This window comes from Haliotis cracherodii, unplaced genomic scaffold (genome assembly GCF_022045235.1).
Source record: "Haliotis cracherodii isolate W230 unplaced genomic scaffold, xgHalCrac1.p SCAF_6, whole genome shotgun sequence".
Lineage (NCBI taxonomy): Eukaryota > Metazoa > Mollusca > Gastropoda > Lepetellida > Haliotidae > Haliotis > Haliotis cracherodii.
The window spans coordinates 31,315,409-31,342,602 of NW_027266319.1; the positions used below are offsets into that span (position 1 = coordinate 31,315,409).

Consider the following 27,194-nt stretch of genomic DNA (forward strand, 5'->3'; position numbering starts at 1 on the left):
TGACATGTATCAGCCAAGTCAGCGAGCTTGACCATCCAATCCCGTTAGTCACCTTTTACGACAAGCATAGTAGCCTTTTACGTCAATCATGGGTTGCTGGAGACATATTCTACCCCAGATCTGTGCATGTGATCATTATCTTTCGCATCATTTGAAAGGCTGCATATTCTTGTGTGTATACACATATGTCAACAATAAATACCCATTTTAGCCCTCAACAAAGCAAGCTTCATTATCCCATTGAATTGGAAGGACGGGGAGGGGGGAATATTTCCCAGGTTCAGTGGATGCTTCCAGCATTGTCCCTTCTGATGAGTGTAAAAAATGTACAGTGAACCAACTTAGAAGTACCTCATCTTCTTCATTTGAAATAAGACATCCACTTCCTGTGGTCAAAGCCATCCCTTGAAAGAAATATATTAATAAACACAATGCTGGTGCCATCAACCGACACAAAGCATCAGAAAATTGGATTTCATTAAATATGTATTCCTCCTCATCATAATGTCATAGCGACTGATTTACAACACCCATTGTCTGAAGAACATTTGATTGCAAAGGCTCATTACCCTGGAGCCATGACATCTATATGCCTTGAAACACTCAATTGCTGTTATTTATAAGATGCTAATCCTAATTGTTAATCCCCATCTTTGTGTACATCGACTGTCTGCCATCCTGCTGATGAATTACTGTTTATATTTATATTTATTACTTACTAAATGTCAGGTGACCTTGGCTATATAAGCCTTGGTCCAGAGGAGAGAGAAAAGAAAGGTCTTACCCTTAGCCTAGCTAGGGTTAGGCTGGGTGCTCCGGGGCACCTAGACAACAACCACTACCACCATGTGCTGACCAGGCACATAGTGTCTTTTGTATGTATATATCTACATGTATGAAGTAAAACTGAGTATACCGCAACCATCGTCACCAAGTTGTCACTTCCTACTGAGAACCATACGTCGGCCCCTTGCATATATGAGTATGCAAATTGTTCATTAAACAACGTCGGACCGACGCGCGTTGATAATAAACTGCAGTCTGAAAATGCTAACCTTACATTAGGTATGTACTTAAGTCACATTCCCACATTCACTGGACACTGATAGCCAGGACGTTACAGCCCATTCTCTCCTTCCAGCATTGTGTATAAGGAGAGTTCCCTCTTGACATTTGCAACTTTCTGATGAGAGTTAAAAATGTACACTGAACAAATAAGGTTAAAACATCATCTTCATCGCTGAGCTTTATTGTGCATTTTCTCATCCACACATGATAATCAAATGAAACCTAAATGGACAATGTACTAACATTACTTTGACATCTCTGTCCTCTCATACAATTATGCCTAAACCCAAACTCAAATTAAGTGTAAGCTTTTAAAAACAAAGTCTGAATTGTGAGGAGTTAAAAGCATATTCAGACGAAAGTTTGCATGTAAGTTTTTTTTTAATAACAGTCAGTCCTTAAATAAATGTCAAAAGGCTATATCTCTTATGGGGGGCACGGGTGGCCCAGTCGTCTAAGGCGCCACAATTTGCTGTGCAGAGTTGCGTCCTTTGGGTACGCCAGAAACCTATGATTGTGGGTTCGAATCCGGGTTCGACCCCGATTATGTTTCTAGTTTTGTCAGCACCATACCCGTGCTCATGGGTTTTACCAAAGTGGTAAACATCTGAGACCTGCATCACTTTGGGCTTTTCTCCCATATTAAGCTGACAGGCCGTGATATAACTGGAATATTGTTCAAAGTGGCATTAAACCCAACTCACTCACTCACTCACTCACTCACTCACCCACTCACGTTTCAATCCTTTTGTTCTCTGTGCACAAGAGGCCAAAGGCCTGCAGTACATTAGGAGCTCACTACCAATTCATTTCAAGAGCATGACCTGCAAACATGTGGCAGGTGAGCTACAGTGCTGTATAATTGGCAAAAGATTAAAAGGATAACCAGACATTATCTATAAAGTCTTAACAATTACAAAATTTCAAAATACCAGAGAAAAAGTCATCTATGCTCCAACCATGGGCAGCTGAAAGGGTGAATCAATATTTGATCAGTATGAATTTGCAAGTGGTCTTGTATCAGGATGATTGTGTTAATCCTGGGGAACAGCATGTCCATCACGTTCTTGTAGGTACATGATTAGATGCATCACATGATTCTGATCCAGAGGTGTTGATTGGCAGTACCACCCCTTTCTCACCCAAACACCCTCACTGTCCGAAAACAATGTCAAGCTGACGTCATGAACGCGATCCTGGTTAGAAGTACATGAGTGGGTGTTGACCTCATTCCCAGACTGGTGTATACAATGGTAGTATATGGTGTAGATGCAGAGGAAGTATCCTTTGTCCGGGCAGTTGGGTGTTTTGGCATAGTAAATGTGTTTAATCGTAGAGCAGGAAGTAACTGTTTGGAAATTGAAAATGGAAAAAAACTGTTCATGTGTTCTGGGCCAACTTTAACAAAACGATCTTAGCACTAAGATGATCATAACTCCCATACTTTAACATAGCCTTATGATATTCGTAGCACTAAGATCGCTTTGTGCAATTGGGTTCAGAAAGCTAAGTTAGAAAACACTGTTTGGAGTGAGTGAGTTGGGTTTAACGCCGCTTTTAACAGTACTCAAGTTATATCGAGGCGTGTCAGCTTAATGTGGGAGGAAAGCCCAAAGTGATGCAGGTCTCAGACGTTTACCACTTCGGTGAATCCCATGAGCAGGGGTATGGTGCTGACAAACCTAGAAACATAATCGGGGGCGAACTGGGATTCGAACCCACAATCATAGGTTTCTGGCATGCCCAAGGGATGCAACTCTGCACAGCGAATCGCAGTGCCTTAGACGACTGGGCCACCTGTGCCCCCACACTGTTTGGAGGGACATGTGATGATCATGGAGTCATGATAGGAGATACTGTGACAGCTGTCTTTGACTTGAACATGTATTGGTCAAGCTGCCATTTCTCTTCTCTTGGGGTATCATTATAATATCTTGTAATTACACATAGCTGTAAATGCAATAAATAACAGTTATATAAAACAAAGAAATTGTCTTCATTTCTTACATAAATCTGTGAGATTATAGCACAGTTGGGATGATGAGCTAGTTCGCCATATACCCTGGTAGTTACTGTGTGTTTGTTTGTAGGTGTCCTTGTGATGTTCTGTAAGGTAATGGGGATTCAGAGTGCCAGGCTCATGACTCCTCAAAATGAAGAATCATCTGAGTGAGTGAAAATCGGTGCCACTTTTAGCAATAGCATGATAGGGACACGAGAAATAAGCTTCACACATATTGTACCCAAGTGAGGTATCAAATCTGGTCCCCTGTTATTACATATGAAAAGACAATTTAACGGAAAAAAATATATATATAAAAATTCATATTAGAGACTATATGTGAGTCTGCTGACTATAGCACTGTCGTGATAATTTAGTATTTCTGACTGCTGTGTTCTGACTACAAATTTAGTATTTCTGACTACAGGCAGCCCATGATGTAGCAGTAATATTGCTGACTACAGGCAGATGCAAATTTAGTATTTCTGACTACAGGCGGATACAAATTTAGTATTTCTGACTACAGGCAGCCCATGATGTAGCGGCAATATTGCTGACTACAGGCAGATACAAATTTAGTATTTCTGACTACAGGCGGATACAAATTTAGTATTTCTGACTACAGGCAGCCCATGATGTAGCAGTAATACTGCTGACTACAGGCAGATACAAATTTAGTATTTCTGACCACAGGCTGCGGTGTTGTAGCTTTTATATTGCAGAGTGTGGCACAAGGTTTGACTTACTCTGTACTCTACCTCACTCAGTACTGTTGTCAAGACTACTAAAGACAATCCAGACTGACACAAGGAGAACTGGACTCAGCTGGGGAATATGTTTTAAGGCACTTGAGAGAAAAACATTTGGCAAGAAGTATGGTTTAAACTTTAAGCATTAGCGAAACTCTTCTTGACTGACCTCAACTACATTCCTAATGGCCAGCACTTCCGTACTGCAGATTAGGAAGAGAAGGAATATATATTTAATTAAATCCGACTTTCTGATGTTGAGTGGCTGTTGATGGCTCCACCATCTCGTTTATTAGTATATTTCTTCAAGGGACGGCTTTTACGAGAGGAAATGGATGTCTTACTTCAAATGAAGAAGAAGATGGTGTAGTTCTAACCTTGTTTTGTTCACTGGATATTTTTAACACTAATCAGAAAGTTGCAAATGTCAAGAGTGAATATTCCTTGTACACAATGCTGGAGGTTTTGGTTTGGTTTGGTTTGGTTTGGTTTGTTGTCAGAGGGGGTAAGGAAAGGGTAGAGTTAGAGGTAGTGGTCTCAGAAGGGGCAGAGGGAGGGTGGTTAGAATTGGAGTTTGGGGCTTTGAGGACACCAAAAAGAGAGTTTGGCCCTATGTTTAACCTATTCTACCTCATCAATGTGAGCATATGTCATTGCTCTGGTTGTGAATGATTTGTTTGTTGTTTAACGCCGCACTCAGCAATATTCCAGCTATATGACGGCAGTCTGTAAATAATCAAGTCTGGACCAGACAATCCAGTGATTAATATCATGAGCATCGATCCACGCAATTGGGATTGATGACATGCATCAACCAAGTCAGCGAGCCTGACCACCCGATCCCGTTAGTCGCCTTTTACGACAAGCATAGTCACCTTTTACAGCAAGCATGGTTTGCTGAAGACCTATTCTGGAGGAAGGAATGGGGTGTAACATCCTGGCCATCAGTGTCCACAGAGTGTGGGTTGGAATCCCCATTTCAACCAAATAATGATTCTTTCTTTGTCTGGGACTGAAACTGGTACCAGAAATAGGACAATAGAATTAACTCGTTTGTTGAGTACTCGCCCCCAAGTCACTTGAGTTTGTTCAGCTTGTGAGTCCTCGCGGTTTTGTATAGCTTGTGAGTCCTCGCGGTTTTGTATATGTATGTTTAACTTACCCTCAGATTTGTCCTTTGAAAATAACCATTTATAATTTAGAATAGGTCTTCAGCAACCCATTCTTGCCGTAAAAGGCGACAATGCTTGTTGTAAGAGGCAACTAAGGGGATCGGGTGGTCAGGCTCCCTGACTTGGTTGATGCATGTCTTTGTATCCCAATTGCGTAGATGGATGCTCATGATGTCAATCACTGGATTGTCTGGTCAAGACTCAGTTATTTACAGACTGGCGTCATATAGCTGGAATAATGCTGAGTGTGGCTTTAAACAACACATAAACAAACATCATATATAACCCCAAAGCTTGAGAAAATGCCTTGAATTTGACACCTTCTGTTCGCTCTGCTGAATATCATGTAATTATATTGTCCTGCAATTCCTGTTTACATCATGTAGCGAAAGTTTAGTCTGTATCTCAATTGGTAAATGATATTAAAACACTGATGTGTGAACATGTGATTGTTTTAATAGTGTATTTGAATATACAAATGGAGCCTTTCTGAAATATGGTAAGAATGTCTTAATTAATCTGATTGAAAACACACTTGGGTCAAACTATACTCCTTGAAAAAACCTTGAATTTGATAGCTCAAGTTTGGCATGAACCATTACCGTATTCGACGTAATAAGCACCTAGGGTGCTCTCAAAATTAGAAATAGGGAGCTCTTATTAGAATATTATTTTGGTGAAAAAAAAAACAGAGCTGAAAGACCGTAAATTTCGACGTTTATAGTGACAGATTGAAATGTTTATACACGACAGATATATTTTTCCAGAATATAATTGGCCATAATTAAGAGACATATAACACACGGGTGCGTATTATACACAAATAAATATGCCGTGTATACATTGATCAATCGGAAGGGGTGCTAATTGGGATTGTTCACTAGCCAATATATTAGCAAGTATCGCCGTGGGCGCTTATTACGTTGAATACGGTAATTCCAAATCAGGGTAGATCTTCATCAACCGAGCTCATTACTGTGTTCAAGGTCCAACTGACCTCCCTGATCAATAGCTGTGGCTTTGTTGGTCATCCTGTTATATGTAGTGGACACTGTTAATGATGCATAGGGGTAGGCAGTTCCCTGTTATCAGTGATGCAGGTGCATAACTGGTGCTTTGAACTACTGAGAGACAGGTATTTGTCCTTAATGTGCATATATGTCCTTGATTGGGGGGACTGAACCTTTCTCATCGATACAGTTTGAAATAGGAGGCTTCTTATCTTCTGGACCCAATGGGGGAGAGTGGAACTCATAGACTCTTTTGACTTTGGGCATTTTGTTAGCAGTACTCGTGTACTGGTTGACAGCCCATGGTCAATCGTCTGATGTGGTGACTTAAGAATGCTGGTAATAAATTTGACCAGTGACATGAATTGTTACATAAAACTGTACCTAGTCATTTAAAAAGTGGCCTAACGTGCTGTGACAACCGAAAAATTGCAGGTTGAAATAGGTCCCCAGTTATAGGAAGCCACATACTTCATTGTTCGTGTGGTCCTGCTTGGTGACTCAGGCACATACCCCCATAATGTTGATTGCTTCCTGTTATATCAATCACTGGATTGTCTGGTCCACATTCGATTAGTTACAGGCCGCCACCATCTAGAGGGATTATTTCAGAGTGTGGTAATCAACAAACAAGCAAAATAAAATAAATGCAAGGTGCTACAGGGGCATGGGTTTGGCTCAGTGCTCAAAGGTGCAACAGCTCACTGTTCACAGTTGCGTCCCTTAGATGTGCAAGGATTGTGTGATTGTGGGTTTGAATCTCAGATTAGCACTGGTTTCCGGGTTTAATAGCACTGTACCAATGGCCGTGGACCGTTGTCCTCCAAAGTGGTAACCATTTAAGACCTACAATTCTTTATGTTTTCTTAATTGATATTATTGAAATACTGTTTAAAGTGGCTTTAAACCAAACTCACACACTCAATCTCTAAGGAACTGCAGTCTGCTCTGCAGAGTTATGTCCCTTAGCTGCCAGAATGAGCAAGCTACTTCCCAGCACGAGACGCCTTCGTTGCACTCTCGGTAACAATGCTGCCACCAGTGTGGGCACGGCCATTACAAGAATCTTGAAATTTGCCCGCTAACCCCAAATGTAGTAATGTTCATACTTTTGTTTATGTCTTTGGGAATATGCCATCATAGTGAATTTTGAAAAGGTTTACGATTGACCATGTTTTCCAGATGAATTTACTTTGTTGTTTGTATAATCAGATTGGTTCGAGATTGCAGACTAACGGAAAATCAACCAACTCCTCCCTTACATTCTTACTATATCAATAAGATGATAGTTTTAATGAAATAGAAATTCAAATTTACAAACAAAGAAAGTAATTTAGCAGTGGTAAGTGAATTCGGCGTCACGACAGTCTTCACTTGTTTGTAAACATAACAGTAATTCGGTTGCGAGTTCAACTCCAAGCATGGTTGTGGCCACCTATCACAGTGGGGAGTTTTGACTGGTGCCAGCGATAGTACAGAGAGCTCCGCGAACAGACAATGGCTGCAAGGAGCTTGCCAGGATGAGCTGCTCACCATTCACTCACTCTTTCTATATGTCCTAAGTTGAAAAAGAATATTTTAAAAAATTCATTGACTTCAACATATCAAGTACCATATTTTCTTGAGTATAGTGCACACCCCAGTATAATGCGCACCCCCCCCCCCCTCTGGTGGATTCAGTATTTTGGAGAAAAAAAAATCAGGTGACACGTTTTACTGGTGATAATAGTTTTACTACAAAATGACTGACAGTTTCAAATTACAAGCACTAAATGCAGTCCTTAAATTGAATGACATAAACCTTTCTCAGATAGATGTGATGTTTGATAAAAAGGATTTGCACTTTGCTTGTGTTGTCATTTGTTGACAAATTGATCTGAAAAAAGTATTTGGGGTTTCTTTCTTATTGTAATCTGCCCGAGTTTGTTTATGTTGTTACCAGCCCCCGTGCTGAGTGAGTGAGTGGCATGGTATCTTAGTGGCCTAGCACTATAAATAGGACTAGCACACACACACACACACACACACACACACACAAACACACACACACACACACACACACACACACGTGTATGCACGTCGCTATATAAGTGCAATAATCTTGGATGCGACGTTAAACCCAATTTCACCTTCACCTCACTCCTTGATAATGACATGACGCAACATTGTATGGTGCCGAACATTTAGGTGAAGCACTTGATGTGTTTCAGATTATTGGGTGTTCATGCCTCTAAGCTGATACCTCTGTCCTGAATATCTTTTCCACAATATGCAAGGACATTAATCATCCACTGAATAATGCAGAGGATTCAAAGATCTGTGTCTTAAACACCTAACACTCTTCTCTCAACACTTGGTTGACACTGACATGAAACAAAATGTTCAAAGCAGTGTTTATCAATCACTCCCTCACACTTAGTAGATTAGCAATGTTGCTTCTATGTATTTAGGACGTAGCTCTGACGAAGGAATATTAAAGATGCGGTGTTCAATGTAGTGGACCAACACACAGTGAAAACACACTATCATGTTTTCAAGCATCAGACAAGATGTGTCTTTCTGTCCACCTTCAAACACATCAAATGAGATTCAAACCAGTATGACAACATTCTTGTGTCTGATTATCTTCATTTAATTTGACTTTTGTGGCCATTTTGCCAAATATTACAGAAATTTGAATATGCATATTCAAAGTGTCTCTGTATAAAATTGGGCAAGGAGAAGAGAAAATAGTATTTGGTTCCTGAGATAGGCACAAACTGTCCTTTTGGGAAAAGGTTGTCTTCGCAAAAAGTATGTAGATGCACATATAAAACGATCTGGTCATGCATACACTGAAGTTTACTGCATGAAGTTTTATCTTTATTCAAACATATAAAAGTCAGAAGGAATGGAGGCATAGTCAGAAAGAAATGGAAACTTTGGTGACTTGTAGTGTAACCATAGAGTTTTAGAATTTTTTTGTCATTAAACAATATATCACGTGACTAACAACGGATCCGGGTAGTCCGCAGTGGGTACCGGGGTCCTACTCAGTACCCATCCGAGTACCCGAATACCCGAGTACCCGACGCGGCCCTAGGTGGTGTGTTAATGTTTTGAAGGCGGTTTGCTGTGGTTGAGTGGGGGTAATCCTAATTTATCCACACAGCCAGAGTGAGCAGTAAATGCTTGTGAATACCAAAGAAGGTGTGTTTGTGTTGGGCAGGTCATAAAAGGATGTGTCACTTTTCACAAAGCACAAGAAAAGTATATTTTCTTAGAAAGTGCACTAATGCACAATAATGGGCATCTTCCCTCGGCAAGAGAGTTAACTGACTTTAAAAGTCCAGTTTCCACCCTTGCCGAACTAGGCTGGTATTATGGAGTTACATTTTGGCTGGGCTAATGAGTCTATGCATAGTCCAATCAACCGAAATCGAAATCCGGTTCGTAAACTATCATGCAGATTTCGGTCGATTGCAGGATTTGCAAAGCATGTGCACCGCCAACTCGTCGTCAGCAGATATTTTCCAAATCTTTTCATGTCTTTAATCAAGGTGCTCACGTGATTTGATGCATTTCGCAATGTAAGACCCGTTTTATCACAATATAGATCTTTATTATTGATCGTCCTGACTGGGCGCTACCATTTTGTGTGAAGCAAACACAAGTGATAAGAGAAGTGGAATCTGATTGGTCCATAGGAGAGGCTTAGAAGGGACATAACTGGTAACAGCCACTGGTGGCACTAGCCCAGTAATTCCAGCCTAGTTCAGCAAGGGTGGAAACTGGACTTTTAAAGTCAGTTAACTCTCTTGCCTCGGGAAGATGAATAATGGGTTGCCACTGATTCCTGCCACATGAATGGAACCACCCATTTCCAGCAGTGTTTCAGCAGCTACAGCCTGTGGTGCCTGTCTACATTTCATGAATGTTGAAGTACAATTGAGCTTGCTCTCTCTATGGAGATTTCAAAGAGTGTTATATGCCTCTTGCTTAAACGTTGTTTTATCAGGGTAACAACATGCAAGGTCTTAGCAAGGCTTTCCAAATGTTTAATGCTAACCATGTGAAGGACTTTGCAATTACCAAAATGATATCTAATGCAATTCCCCATGTTTGTTCTAATGAACACTTGAGTTGCCTTTGCATGTGTTTGTGATTTGTGCCACCAGTGTGCAGCACATGCTCACCTTTTCATGTACGCCTGGTATCTTCACTAATTTATTGTGATTCATAAACTGATGCTTCTGATATTGTCCAAATGGTAGAATGGAATCAACCGAGATTTCTTTAATGACTATGGAAATTGTTTTGTTGCTTTCATTTCTATGGCATGTACTGAAAATACTGCAGGTTCTAAATAATGGCCTACTATTAATTCCTTGTTTTTATTTAGTTCAACAGAGATCAATCTCACTTACTGTGACCAATCACTGTAATGTGGACATTTCACTCCAAACTTCCAGTCTCATCCAAAGGTCCCATCTCACCCACAGGTCCCATCTCACCCAAAGGTCGCATGTCACCCAAAGGTCGCATGTCACCCAAAGGTCGCATATCACCCAAAGGTCCCATATCACCCAAAGGTCCCATATCACCCGAGGTTCCCATATCACCCAAAGGTCCCATATCACCCAAGGTTCCCATATAACCCAAAGGTCCCATATAACCCAAAGGTTCCATATCACCCAAAGGTCCCATATCACCCAAAGGTCCCATATCACCCAATGGTCCCATATCACCCGAGGTTCCCATATTACCCAAAGGTCCCATATCACCCGAGGTTCCCATATAACCCAAAGGTTCCATATCACCCAAAGGTCCCATATCACCCAAAGGTCCCATATCACCCAAAGGTTCCATATCACCCAAAGGTCCCATATCACCCGAGGTTCCCATATAACCCAAAGGTCCCATATCACCCGAGGTTCCCATATAACCCAAAGGATCCATATCACCCAAAGGTCCCATATCACCCAAAGGTCCCATATCACCTGAGCTTGTACTGTCTGTCTGTACTGTATTCCTTGTTTTTATTTTGTTCAACAGAGATCAACCTCACTTACTGTGACCAATCACTGTAATGTGGACATTTCACTCCAAACTTCCAGTCTCATCCAAAGGTCCCATCTCACCCACAGGTCCCATCTCACCCAAAGGTCGCATGTCACCCAAAGGTCGCATGTCACCCAAAGGACCCATATCACCCAAAGGTCCCATATCACCCGAGGTTCCCATATCACCCAAAGGTCCCATATCACCCGAGGTTCCCATATCACCCAAAGGTCCCATATAACCCAAAGGTTCCAGATCACCCAAAGGTCCCATATCACCCAAAGGTCCCATATCACCCGAGGTTCCCATATTACCCAAAGGTCCCATATCACCCGAGGTTCCCATATCACCCAAAGGTCCCATATCACCCAAAGGTCCCATATCACCCAAAGGTTCCATATCACCCAAAGGTCCCATATCACCCGAGGTTCCCATATAACCCAAAGGTCCCATATCACCCGAGGTTGTACTGTCTGTCTGTACTGTATTGATGTGTCTGTCTGTTGTAGATCCTGCGTGTCGGTGTGGCCAAAGTGAGACTCGTGAGTCTTGCCAACGCCAGACCATGGCTGATCCATTCCTACAAGAACACAAAGGGTCGCACCTCAATGCTCAGGAGCATGGACCAGGTAGGCATCTAAATACTCACTTTGTTGTAAGAGATCTTAGCACTATGGCTATCATAAGTCCATGTACATGTATACAATCATGATAGGGTTAAAATCACTTTGCAGAATCAGGCTCTAGTGATCAACAAATACAAGGACATTGGGACAATTAAGTTGGTATCTGAATCTTAGCTATGTTCACTCACTGACTAGCTATTTGAATTTGTGTTTCAAAAAAAATATTATCATTAAATTTTATTGACCAAGTGTTAATTGTGTAAATCATAAGGATCCAAAAATATGTTTTATGATATTATTCTTGGTCATGGTAAGTTTGTGGATGGTATGAGACATACTGTTAAATATGGTGGATAATGTATGCATGGCATTTAGAAATCTGTCTGAGGAATCTGATATTTATTATATTTATGGGGATTGATCCCCTTAAAATAACTTTTATTACTGGAACTACAACAAATGCCACTACCATGCTTACGTTTCCCAGTCAAATTCAAAACAACAATGCCTTAGAATAATCAATCTTGATTATCTGCCGAATCAGATTTCTTTGGTCGTAAAAGGTAAAATAGTGATGAAACTTATATGAATGACTTTCAAATGTGCATCTAGGATTGTTAATGAGCGATCATATTGACCTTATAATGTTGTACCAGGAGGCAGACAGAGTGTCGCTGGATGAGTTTCCTGATGGAGAGCCTCAGACAAGGGGAGATAAGTATGTCTGTGATGCTGGAACCAGTACAGCAGATCTGAATCAAGCTGACGATGGAAGCCTGTTGGATCAGGGGACACAGACCCCTCTACCAGAAATGCCATTTGCTCTTAGGTGCGTAGACACATCAGATGTAGCCCCCAGAGCCCTAGGCTTGTCTGTCTAGCTGGGTAGTGGCAAAACGGACACCGGTACCTTTGTTTCCCTTGTACCCAATGATTGTCTCCTTGTGGTCATTCCAGGGCCCACTTGCACAAAGCGATCTTAGCGCTACAACTGTTGTAAGCCTATGTTAAAGTATGGGAGTTACGATCATCTTAGTGCTAAGATCGCTTTGTGCAAGTGGGCCCAGGACAGAATAAGTTCCCAGTACCATGTGTGTCGCCGAGGCAGAATAGACTTCAGTACCCTTGTCTCCCTGATACCCAATACTTGCGGTGATTCCAGGACTGAATAGGTCCCCAGTACCCAATGCTTGCCTCAATAATACCCTATGTGTGTTATAGTGGAGCAGATAACAGTAATGATTAATAAAATAATGATACAAGGACAGAAATAAAGGTAACTAAGATTAAAAAACGTTAGGCACCGAAAATTCAAGTTTTCATATAATAATTAGATCCATAGCAAGTGCTTTTATAAGTTATCATGGTGTAACATTTATACAAAATTTCATATAATTATAGAACAGCAAATTATACATATTAGGATCCAGGAAAAATGTGATACAAAATATTAGTAGTTTCAGTTACAGCTTTTTGGATAGGTACTAGCCTAGGGTAAGAAGATCCCATCTCCCAGACATACTATTCAATAGGACAAAGGTTGTTTGTTGTTGTTGCGTTAAGTGTTTAAGAGGTCGCCTTCTGCCTCAGCAATTTCGGCTGACCTGTCCCTCTTTGGGACTCATGTGTGTGAGTTGGGTATACATATCTCTTGTGAGTTTGGTATATGATTTCTATTTTTGTATATTGATATAATTTCATTTTTATCTTTGGCTGCCCTGTTTTGTACGTTCAAGTAGCTGTCCATCTCTCAGAAATAGAGTTAGTTTGGCCTTCGCTATATATTATTATTGCATCTCTTGGCTTTAGAAAATCTATGACAGATAGCGGATCTAACTGCAGTTCTTGTTTGGGCATGGTCCTGACATTGAATTAACAAGTGAGCAATGGATTTAGGTTGATTGCAAGATGAACAAACCTTGTCATAGTGCTTTATGTGACCGAGTCTTGCGGGATGAGATGGCAATTTCAACATTCCTTTCATTTGAGTATGAGTTTGGCTTTTGTTGGATCTTGGGTTGAATTTTGTATAGCCATCTGCCGATCTTACTTGCGTCGCACTGAGCTTGCCATCTTTGGGCTATAGAGGCTTTGATTTTGCGCTTTATCTCTAGTTTAGTAAAGGGAATAGGCTTTCTTACACACCTGTGGGTGAGAAACACATTTGAGATAAATGGTATCAAACATATGTGTGAGATCGAATTCCATGCCCGTGATTGGCTACTCCATGGTGATGACCTGGGGTCAGATGATGACGGACTACTTTCCTGTGTGTAAGTCATTCATAAGTTGCTCGTGCTTCAGTCGAATGTTCACCTACGTCTGTCGTGAACAACAGGACCGTGTAATTAATAATAAAAATAAACAAACTCGTCCTCGTCTGAGAGTTTGTTTGGTATTATTATCAGTTACATTATCTGTTGTTATGTCAACATTATCGTTTTTCAGAGTGTAAACCCCCTGGATGCCACAGCGACACTTAAGTCCCTCCTCTTCAACCCTCACTTCAAAATAAAATAAAATTCAAAATCATTACTGTCGTTTACTGTCATTTTAGGCAATTCAAAATTACTGAAAGTGACTTCTGAAAATTAGATACATTGTAAACCTCGCCAAATCACAATTCACAGCATTATATAGATCTAGGCCTAAATATTTATTGTGTGTTTAGAAATCTAAATATTGGATGTTTACTCGAATAATTAAAGAAGACAAATAACATATTAGCGATCACGGGTATCAAATCACTAATGATAATTCTGAAACGTCGCTGATAAGCCTAGAATCGTTTAGAATGTTTTGGAAAATACGTTCCGCCATATTGGATTGGATTGTGTTTACAAAATGCCGGTTATGAGACGCCTATTCGATCAGGTATATTTCAAACTCAGCTGCTATACATGCATCCCTGAATTCCTCATACATTTTCGAAACAATGGATATATGGTCTTTGTCACCAATGCAAATTATCTAGATGAAATCATGCGAAATAAATTAGAGTCTAGGTATGGAAAACGAAAACTGTGCTCGGAAAACTGTACTTGCTGCAATGTAATCAAAGCAAAATTCAGATTTTACACTTTGTAACATTTTTAGAGGTACTTTCGTCTAATTGTTGCATACATTGGCTCCATCACGCGTTTTAGATTATTCATGGGAAGAGTATCGTTGCACTAATTATGGAATTACACATATATACATAACAATGATGTGGTAAATTCAACAGAAACCGTAAAAGTTTCCGTCCTGTGTGACGCCATGACTGACGCTAAATCACGCACAACGATGACGGTAGTTATCTGCATTTCTGACTAATTCTCTTTGTTACATTGGAAAACATGGTAAAGAAATAACAGTACGCAGATTGTCAGAATGTTTCTGATTACTTACGTGAAACATTTATGTGTATACGATCCCTCAATCAACGAAAATCTTCCTCTGGAAATCCTGCGTACTGTTGTCAGTGAACACGCCATTTTGTAAAAGTCGGTCACCAGCCGGCGGTAGTGATGTCATACGGAAGTAAACATTGTTGTACATATTTGGTAATTTCTTTGAGGTGTAAACTTTTAACTCGGCATCCAGCGTGTTCTTTGTTTTTGTCTAGTTTGCATTATCATCATCGCTTTGATAATCCACAGACATGGCGGAAACCTTTTTGTGTAGGGTCACATTATTTATGAGAAGTAAGCAGCACATAGGATGACGTCACTTATGCCATTGGTGTTATGTATTAATGCGCTACTGCAATCATGAGAATAGACAAAATTCATCGGTTCGATGCTAAAAAGGTGCGATTTTAGGGTGTGTAAGAAACAGATTACTGCAGTAGTGCCTGGCAGATACCATTGATCTTACAACGAGTTGTTTCAAAACGTATCTAACGAGTGAAAGCGAGTTAGATACGCTTTGTAACAACTCGTTGTAAGATCAATGGTATCTGACAGGCACTCGTGTAGTAATCTCTATGTATCTCCGCTTTGTCTAGAGCTAGCTTCGCCAGTGTGTCTGCTTTTTCATGAATATCTATGTGAGGGGGGATCCAACACAGCTCCACCTGTTGCCCTTGGTCCGATAGTTTTGTGTATTCGTATAGGATATTATTGACTGTGTTTGGCCTGGAGTTTGAGTTCCTGCTGCCGATGGCTTGAAGTGCTCTTAGTGAGTCTGATAGGACAACTGCCTTTGCTTCCGGAAGTTCCGGTATGAGTTTGAGTGCATGATGATTTGCCTCAAATTCTGCAGTGAATACTGACTGACCATCAGGCAGGCAAACCGAATGTGCTTGGGGTTTAGAGCTGTGGATATGGATCCCATAACCAGCACTGTTGTTGATAGGATTCTTGGATCCATCAGTGTTTATATGGTCCCAGGTAGTTTAGTGATAGCTACTGATTGTAGAAGGGTTGTGTTTTCTTTTTTAGTGACTTCTGATGTTAAAGCAGTGTCAACTTTGGGAGTTTTTAAAGTTCAAGGAGGATGTAACGCTTTGTAATGACTTTCTGGTGGCTGAATGTCATCACAATTGTGACTTCGGATGAGTTATCGTACTTATATCCCAGATGGCTTTAGTGAGGGATTTTTCCAAGCTAGGGCTTCATCTCGAGTGTTTTTGTCTTGCCATATCTTTTCAACCAAAGGGTTTAATGTTAGTCCCCAGTACGATAATATTGCCTGCTCTCTTCTTAGTTTCAATGGGAGTTCTCCCGTTTCTACTTGTAGTGCTTCTAGTGAAGTGCCTGTTGCTGCGGCTGTGGCCAGCATTAGGGCTTTGTATTGTATTCTGTCGAGGTTGCTCAAGACAGCACTAGTATTTGATGCTGAGTGAAAGGCCTCACAACCATAGTCTATTTTTGATCTGATAAGTGATTTGTCGAGGTCCCGCTGAGTGTCCCTCAATGTGCCCCAAGATGTGTCTGAATTTGCCCGTAATACGTTCAGGTCTTTTTATCCCCCCAGCATATAATGCGGGGGGATATAGCCATCAGCCAGTCTGTCTGTCCGTCCGTCTCTCCGTCTGTCCGTCCGAAATCATTTCCTTTACCGGGGCAGAATTCGAAAACCATTCAGTGTATTTAATCGAAACTTGGCAAATCTATCAGGCACATACTGAAGTGGTGCCTTTTGATATTTTGGGGGGCGGTCGGGTAGCCTAGTGGTTAAAGCGTTCGCTCGTCACGCCGAAGACCCGGGTTCGATTCCCGACATGGGTACAATGTGTGAAGCCCATTTCTGGTGTCCCCCGCCGTGATATTGCTGGAATATTGCTAAAAGCGGCGTAAAACCAAACTCACTCACTCACTGATATTTTGGGATTTTTCTTATTTTTATATATTTAAATTTTTATGGAATGAAGTTGGACATAGACTCAATTGGGGATGGGGTTTGTTTCCGGGGCAGAATTTGAAAACCATTCAGTGTATTTGATCGAAACTTGGCAAAGCTATCAGGCACATACTGAAGTGGTGCCTTTTGATATTTTGGGATTTTTCTTATTTTTATTTTTTTAATTTTTTATGGAATGAAGTTGGACATAGACTCAATTGGGGATGGGGTTCGTTTCCGGGGCAGAATTCGAAAACCATTCAGTGTATTTGATCGAAACTTGGCAAAGCTATCAGGCACATACTGAAGTGATGCCTTTTGATATATATTTTTTTACGAATTTTTATTTTTTACAATTTTTATGGAAAGAAGTTGGACCTAGTCTCATTGGGGAATGGGTTCGTTTCTGGGCCAGAATTCGAAACCATTCAGTGGGTAAACAATGTATGCTTCTAAAAGAACATTCAACTGTTGAAGGTCAACATACAGAACAGAAGGTTACATACAGAATTGCACATTTACTAGTGGTTACTTAGCTGTCCAGGGGAATATGTCATCTTTCTGATGACTCTTGTTGACATCTGTTTTCCACATATACTATATGTTTGTGGGAAGTGAAGTGTTGATCAAGGATCACCCCAAGAAATATTGCAGATTTTTTAAATTTGATTGGAAGACATATATATGTTATGTCTACATAGTTTTATAGATTGCCTTGAACTATTTTATTTAAGTAAATCTGTCATCACCTATATTAGAATAGTATTCAGCAAATACTTCAATTTTACTCATTAAGGATTAGCCCCATACAAGCTCATCTATTGTGATACCATAATCTCTTTCCAAGCAGCCAGTGAATATGTCAGCAAGATTAGTGCCAGTCCAACAGGTCTCAAGAGATATAGGTACAAAATGTCCAGTTTGGGAAACGTTTGACTGTACTCCTGTCTAAATGTATTTTAGATACAGGTATAAAATGATCTGGCCATGCATACACTGAAGTTGACTGAAGTTTTATCTTTATGCAAAAATATAAAGTCAAAAGGAATGTGTGCATAGTCGGAAAGAAATGTTTTGTCACTGATAATGTAACCATAGAGTTGTAGATAATTTTGCCATTAAACAATATAATCACTGACAAGTGAGTTAGAGGTCAAAGTGTTCACTCGTCATGCCGAAGATCCAGGTTTGATTCCCGACATGGGTACAATGTGTGAAGCCCATTTCTAGTGTCCCCCACCATGATATTGGTGGAATATTGCTAAAAGCGGTGTAAAACCATACTCACTCCCTCACTCTAAAAGTCAGCATGTGTGCTGCGTATCCCTGCCCTCACCTTCTCAGACTCTGATGTAGTGGTAGAGCGTCCGGCAAGAGAGCGGGAGTCCAGGGCTCAGTCCCTGGACACGTCATACCAAAAAGGTGTTACGTGATGGTACTTGTTGCTACCCTGCCTGGTGCTCTGCATTAAGGGGCTAAAACAAGGACTAGTTGACTCAAAGTCACTACAGCATGGTATCTTAGTGGGTTAGCACTATAAAATCAGCATTATTTCGGAGTACTAGTACAAGCAGCCATCCACCAACACACCCGAACACTCACTCACTCACTCGCTCACGTGCATGCACGTGATTTTTGTGTGCAATAATTCTGGACGCGACGTTAAACCCCTTTTTCACCTCACCTCCTCACTGTTCCAGCTCCTATGAGAAGGTTCGACTGATTGCCCGGCCGTGGAGGAAGCCCGAGGGACATCTCAACAAGTGGCTGCTGAAGTTCATGCTGGAGTCGGTGATGTTGTACATCATGTCCAACCCAGGGGTCCGCAACACCGTCATCTACCAGAAGTACACACCCTACCTGCAGCCAGTTGTAGTACAGGAGCTTGTTGAGGTCAGTTGCAGCCAGCCCATGGACATTTTAGTTTATAGAAGATGAATGCTGAATCAGGTGATCTCTACCTTGTACCTTGTTGTGCAGGGCCTCGTGGAGGTCAGTTGCGGCCAGCCCATGGACATTTTAGTTTATAGCAGAGGCATGTAAAATCGGTTGAACCCTACCTTGTACCTTATCGTGCAGCACCCGTGGAGGTCAGTTGCGGCAAGCCCATGGATATTTTAGTTTATAGAAGATTAATGTTTGGTCAGGTGATCTCTACCTTGTATCTTGTTGTGCAGGGCCTCGTGGAGGTCAGTTGCGGCCAGCCCATGGACATTTTAGTTTTTAGAAGATGAATGTTGGGTCAGGTGATCTCTACCTTGTATCTTGTTGTGCAGGGCCTCGTGGAGGTCAGTTGCAGCCAGCCCATGGACATTTTAGTTTATTGAAGATGAATGTTGGGTCAGGTGATCTCTCTACCTTGTATCATGTTGTGCAGGGCCTCGTGGAGGTCAGTTGCGGCCAGCCCATGGACATTTTAGTTTATAGAAGATGAATGTTGGGTCAGGTGATCTCTACCTTGTATCTTGTTGTGCAGGGCCTCGTGGAGGTCAGTTGCGGCCAGCCCATGGATATTTTAGTTTATAGAAGAAGAATGTTGGGTCAGGTGATCTCTACCTTGTATCTTGTTGTACAGGGCCTCGTGGAGGTCAGTTGCAGCCAGCCCATGGATATTTTAGTTTATAGCAGAGGCATGTAGAATCGGTTGAACCCTACCTTGTACCTTATCGTGCAGCACCCGTGGAGGTCAGTTGCGGCAAGCCCATGGATATTTTAGTTTTTAGAAGATGAATGTTGGGTCAGGTGATCTCTACCTTGTATCTTGTTGTACAGGGCCTCGTGGAGGTCAGTTGCGGCCAGCCCATGGATATTTTAGTTTATAGCAGAGGCATGTAAAATCGGTTGAACCCTACCTTGTAAGTTGTCATGCAGCACCTCGTGGAGTTATGTCAAGCTCATGTAAAATCCGGACATGTGGGACAGTCAAATATCGACTGTACTTATTGGTTGACCAATACTCAGGTGACCCGTGAAGATCCGTAGTAGAATAGATCTTCAGCAACCTATGCTGGCCGTAAAAGGTGATGATGCTTGTCGTAAGAGGCAACTAACGGGATCGGGTGGTCAGGCTCGCTGACTTGGTTGAAGCATGTCATCGATCCCAATTGCATGGATCGATGCTCATGATATCAGTCACTGGATTGTCTGGTCCAGGCTCAATTATTTACAGACTGCCGTCGTATAGCTGGAATATTACTGAATGCGGCGTAAAACAACAAACCAACCAACCAACCAATACTCAGGTCACTGTGCAGAGCTGCATCACTGACATGTCTCTATATGTAACAGAAATACTGTACAAAATATACATTTGTTATCTCACTCATTCATAGTTTTACAATTTTGCCCATGTGGAGTAGCTATGTACCCTATTCACTGTAATAAGCACCCTGGTAAAACAAATTGACTGAGGCAGCTGCTTATTTAAACCTAGAATAACATCTAGTCTATGAAATGGAAATATTTTTCATAAGAAAAAATGTTAAATTATCTTATTACAATATAACAAAAAGAAATCCAGAGACACGCTTCAATTTCACAGACTTTAGTGACTTACTTACTTTTAGATAGTAATAATAGTTAAAAAGAAATTATGTATCATTTTTGCGCTGCTGTTTTTTGCAAAAGAAATCTTTTATATGCACAATATATGCACTGTACTGTACATTTTCAGTATTATACAGAGGTGTTTATGAAAATTACAAGTCTACAAATTTGTCCAGAATTTGGTCAGGGGTGATTAAAGGAGCAGGGTGCTTTATACAGTGATTATAGTATATTAAAATTCTTCATCTTGATCTGACCTCAATGCTGCTTGAGCTCTCCTGTTCACATGTCGTGTCATTCTTTGCTCAGATGCTGGAGGATCTCAATTGTCTGACCCGCACATGTCTCACAGTCAAGGTCAAGTCCTCCCTGTTTCACAATGCCAAGGTTGAACGAGGTATGTCGATGACTATCTATATTTGCTTAGATTTGTATTCTTTTCATTTTTGCTGTTATGTGTGCTCTGATCCAAGGGAGAGAACTCTTGTCAATTCACTAGCCAGAATTTCAGAAGAGATCTGAGTCATGATCAGATCATGCATTAATCATGTCATATAGATTGTGTTGAGCCACTGAAACTTGTTTATAATCATTCTGTGAATAGACCTTTTCATGGTTCATATCAGCCTTAAGACATCTGCATCTGTGGTATAGTGAATAGAAGGGGCATGGGTGGTCCAGTTGTCTAAGGCGCTGTGATTCGCTATGCATAGTTGCGTCCCTTTGGGCACACCAGATACCTATGATTGTGGGTTCGAATCACGGTACGCCCCAATTATGTTTCTAGGTTTGTCAGCACCATACCCATGCTCATGGGTTTCAGCGAAGTGGTAAACGTCTTGAGACCTGCATCATTTCGGGGCTTTCCTCCCACATTAAGCTGACATGCTGTGATATAACTGGAATACTGTTAAAAGCGGCGTTAAACCCAACTCAATCACTCACTCACTCTAGTAAATGGAGCATCTGCCCAGAGAATGGAAGGTCAGAGGTTTGATACCTACCAGCATCATACCAAAAGACGTTGAAAGCTGGTGCTTGGCACTAAGGGGATAAAACAAGGCACGGAGTCATTTGAATTAATCACAACCAACAATGGCAATATTGCCTCCGATGAAGATGAAACTGTTTGTGTTCAGTCCACACTGGCTTTCAGAGGGGGAAAGCTTGACATTGCTTATTTACCTTTATGAACATACAATATTATCCAATTCTATGTTTTTAATATTGATTTACATGATCCATGAATAAAGAAATGACATGTTGATGGGCTGTTGTTCTTTTACAGTTGCTTCAGGAAGTCTTGACGACGACATCGTGATGTACGAAGCCAAGATGGATTGTGCCTTTAAGCTTGGACAGTTTGTGTCATCGCTGACGTGAAACCCACCATGATGACTGTCGCCATCATCCGTTCATATCAATCATTAAACATACTGAGAGCATCAGGGCCAATTATTGAACCGTTACAGAGTAGCATCCACTCATTGACCTGCCTCACTCTAGGCATTCCTCCACCATATTATATAGCTGAAAAACTGATAAAGCAGTGTAAAACACGAAATCATTTGTCCATCATCTTCTCACTTCATCATTGAACATCCACAGAACGTCATCCTCTCATGTCAGTCATGGAACGTTCCCAGGACATCCCCACAAGTCAACTTCAGCAACCCATACTTGTCGTAAGAGGCGACTAACAGGATCGGGTTGTCAGGCTCACTGACTTGGTTGATGCATGTCATCACATCCTAATTGCATATATCGATGCTCATGGTGTCAATCACTGGATATTCTTGTCCAGACTTGATTATTTACCGACCGCCGTCATGTAGCTGGAATATTTCTCAGTGAGGCGTTAAACAACAAACATTAAGCCATCATATAGCTTGAATTACAAACTGTACACATTTTTCAGCATCTTTTAATGTAGCTCCCATGTACATGTTAAAACATTTTTCATGTCCTATTTGAGGAGACTGTATTCTGATTTATGTTTAATGTCTGTTCTTTAGTTCATTTTTCAGGGTAAGGTAGTGAAAGGACTTATCCTGTTTTTATTTTTTGTTTGTGCACTCTTGTACATGTTCTGATGCCTACACAAATGTTGCTCAGTACAGTTGTACCTGAAAAAAGACAGTATGAATAGTACTTGGGTGGGAGGCAGTCATGAATGACCAGGCTGGCTGTGTCATCTGTGTCTCAGTCGGTACATCATGCCTAGATAAGTCTGTAATGCTCAGTACCTGGGATGGGTATCACAATATGTGGCAATGCACAAGGCTGTTTTGCGATACATATCACAATATATTGTATAATTATTAATTTTGAATTCAGCAGCGATCTGATACATTAAGGTATGAATTGAAGTTCATAAATGGAACAAAACAAGATGCTGGTACAACATAATGTTTACTCCTTCAATAAATACGCAGCCATCTTGGGGGCCCCGGATGCATGCTGCGGGGTAGTAAAGGCATTTGGCAGGAAAATAACTTTTAAAAATCGGTTTTTGACATCTCCCGATATATCAAGCGTGAAAAATATTGTGATACGTATCGTAGAAAGAATGAACCTCAATTTACCGATATACTGATAATACTGCATACCCTTACTTGGTACTAAATCCACTCAGTGTTGGTCATCATTCAGAAATCTTGTTAAATGTACTGTCGGATAATATTGTGTTTTTAGAAAAGTCCACTGTGTTTCTTCATTTTGTTACTTTTAGTTTCTTGTGCAATAAGCTATCAATTTATTATTATATTTTTAGGAAACAATCTCAACATTTTAGGAATGAAATTTTGACGTTTTATGAAATGGAGTACCGGTATTATGATATCTGTAATTATTTTGTAATATACTTTTGTTGTGTGCGATATAAATCTGCAATTAAGTCTTTTTGAACAGACACCAAAATATACCACTCAACATTTGATAGGGTTTGATACTTAACATTCTGATTGTCCAGGGGGAATAAGTCTAGTTGTTTGGAAATGTCGTATAAATAGGATGCGATAATGGGCATGAAATGGACGCATGTTTAGCTTCATTTTAAGTGATACGTTGTTGTCGCCCAACTTTGTAAGTGTGTGAACTCACACTGTATCCTCATCAGGAGTTGAGTAGTATATATGAAACATTAGATTCATTGTTGATTGTAATTATACATTTATGGCTTTGCAGTCACCTAGAGATCAAAGTTGCTGATCACGCGGAACTCTGGTTAGCAGCATTCATCCCGATACTCACTCATTACCTTGTATATGTGACATGTAATTCAGAAAAATAAAGGACTTAATGGTATGATGCTAGTCTGATGTTTTGTTTTGTCTTACAAAGTATCTCTGATGGAAACTCCTTGTTGTCAGTCTCAACTCTATGAGGGAGCTACAGAGGCAAATGCAGTGTTTGAAGTCAACGCATTTTACTGTTCAGAGTTGTCTCCCTTATCCCTTCCAGGATGTGCTGTTTAAATACCAGATACATGTTATTGTTACTCTTTTTGTTCATCACCCGTCAGGTGTTTGCTCCTCGAACTGTGTTACTTTGGGGTTTCCTCCCACATCAATGAAACACCATGATACAACTCCACATCAATGAAACACCATGATACGACTCCACATCCTTGAAACACCATAATACGACTCCACATCCATGAAACACCATGATACGACTCCACATCAATGAAACACCATGATACGACTCCACATCAATGAAACACCATGATACGACTCCACATCAATGAAACACCATGATACGACTCCACATCAATGAAACACCATGATACGACTCCACATCAATGAAACACCATCATACAACTCCACATCAATGAAACACCAAGATACAACTCCACATCATTGAAACACCATGATACAACCCCACATCAATGAAACACCATGATACAACTGACATGACACTCCAAGCAGTGTTTAACGTCATACAACTGTAGACATGGAGGCAGTAAAATATCAGCTGCTGTAGAATCTAGATTGTCATGTCCGTTGGCTGCATTGGTGTCTGAGTAGTGAAGACTGGTGGTTCAGCCTTCCTCCCACACCAAGCTGACAGGCTGTGTGATATGTACTCAACAGAGGTTAGGTCCCCCTAACAACCTAACTTACAGACCATATTTCTGTAGAAGAAATTGGTGTAGAACACTTCCCGATATATACGATTGCCTATAAAGCTTTTGTGAACTGATTCATGGCATGTCCTCATACATCGATGATGAGGAGGGGTGGTCGGGTAGCCTTGTGGTTAAAGCATTCGATCGTCATGCCGAAGACTTGGGTTCGATTCCCGACATGGGTACAATGTGTGAAGCCTATTTCTGGTGTCCCCTGCCGTGATATTGCTGGAATATTGCTAAAAGCGGCATAGAACCATACTCACTTACTCACTCACTCACTCACTCGATGAGGAGGAGGATAGTTTGTGCTATCTATGACTGGTTCGATTGTCCAAGATTTGATTAATGACCATGATAAAGCTGTTGGATGTGGCGTTAAAAAACACCCACTCACTCACTGTAATGAGAAACAAACTGAACAATGTCATCTCTGATCTGTACTCTTAGCTTGTGGTAATTCTCCAAGCACATAAACTTAACAGTATGTGGTGGATTCAGGATTTGGGGGTAAATTCATATACTTAGCCCGTAGCGGTGGGTAAGTTTAAGGGGATGTGAGCGGCTGACGTACCTATCTTTGTAGTCCTTGTTGTAGTGGCATATACCCATGCAGGCGTAGTGGATGGGAGACATGATGATGTCATGCTCCTGGCACGCTCGGTGAGGTGGCAGCCATGATTGAGAGAGCCGCCATGATTGAGAGAGCCACCATGATTGAGAGAGCCGACATGTGAGGAGCTTGCCGATTGCTTGTGTCTGTTTTCCTGGTCACATGGTCAGCGTGTCAGCTGTACGAGCCTATCCTGGGTAGGGAATCGTCAGTCGTTCTTTCACGGGTAAAGTATGTAGTTGGCTCTCGTGTCTTCAATCAAGACCATTTCACTTTTCACCAGTTCTTACTTTTGTTATTTTGGATAATGTTCATGGCGAAGTGTTGGATATAGGTGGGGGAGAATTAGCATAGGAATAAAATAGGTTTATTTTAAGATAGTTTTTGCAAGTTAGAGGTGTGGTTGTAATAAATAAAGTTCGAGAGTTGGTGTATAAAAGTTGCATGGAGGTTTGCCGCCTGTTGTTTTTGTCCAGTCTCAGTTATCTCACATGACGATGAGGTCTTTAAACTGCAACCAATGGTTAACAGTTCATTTTGTGCTACTTGAGCGAAACAATTATAAGAGAAACAAGGGAATTTTAGTGGCTAGAAGTCTAGTCCAACATGACAAAGGATGTAGTAGTCATTTCAGTGTTGAATATGAATAGCAAATGTGTGTTTGTTGTTTAACACCGCACTCAGCAATATTCCAGCTATAAGATGGCGGTCTGTAAATATTCGAGTCTGGACCAGACATACCAATGAATGACATCATGGGCATCGATCTACGCAATTGGGATACGATGAGAATAGCAAGTGAGTGACCATAGACAGCTCCTCAGAAGTGGGCACAGTTGGCATGGAAGAACATGGTTGCTTGTGATGATGATGTTCCTACTGCTGATGCTGAAAGCCAGGACTTACCAAGTCACTTGTAGTCAGTAGTTGATCAGGGCAACAATGCAGTTTAAAGGGTGCAGCCCCGACTCTACCATCCGCTCAATTACCCCACCGTAGCGAGGCCGGTGTCTCGCTATACCGTGACTCCAACACCCCTTGGCGATCCTCAGGGAAACTTACATGTCTTTAGGGTGAAACAACCCTTGGCGATCCTTAGGGTTAGGGTTGGGTTAGGGTTAGGGTTAGCCTCAAATTCTCACACGTCTTTAGGGTCAAACACCCCTTGGCGATCCTTAGGGTTAGGGTTAGGGTTAGCCACAAATTCTTACCTTTCAAGTGTTAATCTGTTTAATCCGATTAGAGTCATCCCTTTAGACACGTTTCGTCCCAACAGGACTCATCAGTGCAGCTTGGTTTCCCGGAGGGAAACTGCAGACGTGATTCGGTTGGCTGTCTGTTTGTTTGGGAACTGTCACTTTGGGCTGAAACATGTCAAGGCGTGGCTTAGGCAGTGGCGCTTTCGGTTGCCGCAACTACGTTCTCTATGGAATGGAGAGCTTCTGTTCCTCGAGACGAGCTGCAACACTGTCCAGAGAGGGCGTGTACACGCGCTTCACGGCATCAAGGAAGGCCATGAACTTATGCGGGGCGCCACTGAGGTATTTCTTACGAAATATGTACGCAACAAAGTATAAATAATAGAGGGATTTCTGAGTCCCGGAACTGGAAATTGCACAGTTCTTCACGGCACGCCAGGTGGACTCGATGGTGTTTGTATGCACCCCGGTCTCTGGGTCTTTGAAGTTCACTGAGTGGTTGACTGTTTGATGTGTGTAGCCAATCTTTCCAAGGGAGCTGTAGGCTTTCCAACAATTGGTAATAATGGTCGTCCCTTTCGCCACATGCTTCTTGATATCCGGGATGAGGGTGGCCACACTCCTGTCGATCAACGTCGTCAGAAAAAAATTGCGACTCTCACGCTCGATCCCTGCTAGAACCAAGACTCCTTCGACCCTTTTCCCACGGTTGTAC

The 27,194-nt window shown here is 41.3% G+C and overlaps 1 protein-coding gene across 1 annotated transcript in view; it reads left to right on the top strand.

Moving 5' to 3' along the window:
* Window positions 1–22,030, top strand: part of LOC139445181 (general transcription factor 3C polypeptide 1-like) — a 281,341-nt gene extending 259,311 nt beyond the window's left edge. The window contains exons 37-41 of the mRNA XM_071226303.1: window positions 11,551–11,670; window positions 12,324–12,496; window positions 18,693–18,885; window positions 20,848–20,935; window positions 21,827–22,030. Of these exons, the coding sequence (XP_071082404.1) occupies window positions 11,551–11,670; window positions 12,324–12,496; window positions 18,693–18,885; window positions 20,848–20,935; window positions 21,827–21,921 (669 nt within the window). The 3' untranslated portion in view covers window positions 21,922–22,030. The remainder of the gene's footprint in view (window positions 1–11,550; window positions 11,671–12,323; window positions 12,497–18,692; window positions 18,886–20,847; window positions 20,936–21,826) is intronic.
* The last annotated feature ends 5,164 nt before the right edge of the window (window positions 22,031–27,194 follow it).